The sequence below is a fragment of the Glycine soja genome, chromosome 15 (assembly GCF_004193775.1).
Source record: "Glycine soja cultivar W05 chromosome 15, ASM419377v2, whole genome shotgun sequence".
Lineage (NCBI taxonomy): Eukaryota > Viridiplantae > Streptophyta > Magnoliopsida > Fabales > Fabaceae > Glycine > Glycine soja.
Window position 1 is genome coordinate 46900604 of NC_041016.1, and position 3478 is coordinate 46904081.

The 3478-nt window shown below is 34.4% G+C and overlaps 1 protein-coding gene across 1 annotated transcript; it reads right to left on the reverse strand.

Moving 5' to 3' along the window:
- Positions 1-1398: 1398 nt before the first annotated feature.
- LOC114386489 lies at positions 1399-3261 on the reverse strand. Its single transcript, XM_028346507.1, has 5 exons — positions 2775-3261; positions 2378-2656; positions 2097-2267; positions 1949-2008; positions 1399-1825 (listed from the first exon to the last, which is right to left on the reverse strand). The coding sequence occupies exons 1-5, from the start codon at positions 2889-2891 to the stop codon at positions 1823-1825; spliced, it is 630 nt and encodes a 209-aa protein (XP_028202308.1). The 5' UTR covers positions 2892-3261; the 3' UTR covers positions 1399-1822.
- Positions 3262-3478: the final 217 nt, after the last annotated feature.

The window sequence follows — 3478 nt, forward strand, 5'->3', positions numbered from 1 at the left end:
TGCAATAACTTTCCCTAGCATCTGATTCTTTGTCAGGTCCATCAGCATTTGTTCATACTTTAGTTTGAAGACTCGAGAGATTATGTCTGGTCTATCTGTTGCTTTTAGATTCAAGGGATTCAACAATCTATGGATTTGAAACCAATTTGGATTGCAGGTTAAAGTTATAAACAAATTTGGGAAGCCCACATGGCTGCATATGATCATACCATCAAAATAAAGTTGATCCATATAACGTGGACTGCCAACAAAGGTTGAAGGAAAAATTACTCTTTTACCTTTATTTAGGCCTTTCGTGCATCCATCATCCAATGAGTGTTGTAAGCTGCAAAAATTGTCAACTCAAAGTTTTTTTGGTTGTTTCTGATGTAAGAAAGCCTTTCTGATTCAACCATAGTATACCCCTCAACAACAAATTGTTGGAATAGTCTCCTAGAATACAACAAAGTTTTTGATTCATTTGATCTGCATTGTAACCTGTAAGCAAACCACTTCCTCATTGTAAGACAATTTCTCTTCCTTTTCTTGCTACCTGGTGTACTACTATGGAGGATATCAGGTCTATATCCATCTTCCCCGGAAGGAAACATGAAAGGGTATTGTAGAACTAGATAGCTAGAATGTAATTCATGGATCCTTTGTAATTGTCCATGCTGAGTTTCAACAATAATATCTCCTTTTGAATTTGCATCTAAATCGCCTACAATTAGTGCAACAACTTCTAGAACAATAGGTACATTATATGTACGACCATCATTTTCACGGTTAACAATCAATTTCAACCTGACATTATGCACTTGACCGTCTTTGAATTTATTTCTTGTCATCCTGAAACTTTTTGCATGCACGTTGTATTCATCCAGCATCTCACTAAGTTGTGAAACAATGTGTGCTTGAATTTGATTATGTGGATTACTGACAAAAGTATATATATATATATATATATATATATGCAAGATTAGCAATGCAAAATAAAGAATTGGAATCTGTTTAAATCTAACATTCTTTATGGATGTTGTGCATTCATAATAATAAGAATGAAAGAGTAACTACCATACTGCATTAATCCTATTCTGCACTTCATTTTCTGTGGGAAAGATATACAATTGTGCAAATTTAGGTTCTTTCCCTGGCATTGGTAACATGCTACTTATTTTGTGACATGGTTGACCTTGAATTCTTATTGTAGGAGGTCTTCTTGAATGATTAATTGATTTGTCGAACTTAATACCAACAGAAGTAAAGGAAAACATCATGTTATATGTCCTTATGTTTTGTTGGTAATTTTTACTATCAGATGTATCATGATCATACAAAAGTTAGTGGAGATATTTAGGTGAATTTTGTAACAATGGAAGTTCAACTTTTTCATCTCCACAACATAAGCTGGATCTTTGGTTTGAAGTATTTTTATGTCGAGATTCTTTCATTATACCACACATTTGAATTACAATGGCTACATTGCATGAGTTGGTCACCAAGATCAGAATACCCTAAAATTTTTTAATGACATATGGCAAAATGATGTTGGCTATTGAAAATGTTTTAGAGAAAACATGTAAATTGGAACATGATAAACAAAAGGGGTTTTGCACAGTGCAACCCATCCGAGGGTAAGCATGAAATTAAAATGTCAAAGATAACTTGAAAGCAGGCAAATTCATTTAGTTGGAGAAGGTCTTGCTAATTTGTTAGAGGAAAGTTGCACAGGCGAAATTTCAAAACTTCTTGGTTCATCATCCAATTCATCAGCTGATAGACGCTTTGTGGGTGTTAATGGAACCCTTAGAAGTGGGTCATGATCTGCTATCACAGACACAGATTACTGCATAAAAAATTTACTGATTAATAAGTTGAATGCAAAGTTGGAATGAGCCAAATTTCTACTTTTCGTGAAATGATAGCAAAATACATCACACTAAAAGACACAAGAACAATCTTAGCTTACAGATTCAACTTGTGTAGGAACCCTGGACTCAACGATTAGACTATTGATCTTGGAACATGGCTGCATGATATATAAATTGAGAGTAACCAAACACATTGAGTATATTGCTATTATGACAACAACTAAAACACAGGTGGCAAAACAGTACCTCAGTATCAGGCAACATATCCTGCACAACATTGATCAAATCTAATTCATTTGAATATTTAAGAACAATAACATTGCTGAACTTTGACTGGACCTTGACTTTAAATGCAAGTACACAACCCAGTAGCCTATCAAGTGCTTGAGGAGAAGCGTTTAAATCAACGTCACCACCCTTGCGCAACAAAAAATTCAATGACTTAATATCCACAATGATATTGGATAGCAAATAAACAGAATCTGATTGTAAATTAAGATGTAGCACATCATAATACAATTACATACTCCCATTTTTAGGTTGTTAACTTCATTGGTTGATTGACCAATCAACTCTACACATTCACGGTCCCAGGCTAAAAATTTTGTATCTTCGTCTTTGTCTTTAATCATCACTTCAACTTGATACCTTAAGACAGGTTGATCATTGTGTTTCCCACATCCACATGTGAATGGCACAACACCTATGTCAATTTTTTTGTGGCATTGACTACAAGCTGGATAACACCATGAATGATTATCCATCATTATCTTTGTAATCGTGCCCACAGTAACACAAACAATTTCCTGCATGAATAACAATGGAATTAAATTTTGTTCAAAGCGATCGTAGAATTGAATAAGTCTAGCCTAGCTGGAGTCTTAATCCGCCCAGGTAAACGGTAAATATAAATAAGAGCATGACCTCCGAAATGGCATTAATCTGGGAAATGCTTTTTGCTTCAGCCTTTGAAAGAAATGCATCCTTTGATGATAACTGAGTGGATCCTGAAAGTTGTGAACTGCTTTGGCCAAGAGGCATCAAAACTGATTTGATCCTTCATCGTTCAGCCCATCCGCAAAGTAGACTTTTTGCCAATGTTGTCTTAGCCTGAACTGGTATGTTGTTCCATTATATATGAAGTTGACAAACTGAGGGTATTACGATGCCCATTGTTGGTTGTAAAAAGAGGGCACTTCTTTCATGTCCTACAAAAATTCATAGCAAGAAAAAGAATATGAAACTACATGAAGAATAAAAAGAGTTGGTATATAAGATTGCCCTATCATTGTGGAATGCTGCTGTGAACTGCAGGATTAATGGTTTTGTGTTAATCGGATATTGAATCTGCCGTGAGACAAAATGGAAAAATTAAAACCAAGTATCTTATTGAAAGAGTAAAATTTAAAATATCTGGAGAATGACAACAACACAATAAAATTAATGAATGTATCATCGAATGACTAAAATGAAATACTTCTAAAGTTAACAAATATAAAAGTTGCGCAGTATTCTTACTGTTGTAAATGCGCTTATAATCCTTTGGATCAAATTTTCAAGGTGATACTCATGTCTAACTTAACAGGTTATATAAAGTGTATTTTGAAATTAAACATCGAGATGGACAC

Coding starts and splice junctions, on each gene's coding strand:
- LOC114386489 (XM_028346507.1), bottom strand. CDS start 2,891: ATGCCTCTTGGCCAAAGCAGTTCACAACTTTCAGGATCCACTCAGTTA. Junction 2,657..2,774: donor AGATTAATGCCATTTCGGAG/GTCATGCTCTTA, acceptor TTATTCATGCAG/GAAATTGTTTGTGTTACTGT. Junction 2,268..2,377: donor TTAACAACCTAAAAATGGGA/GTATGTAATTGT, acceptor TTGTTGCGCAAG/GGTGGTGACGTTGATTTAAA.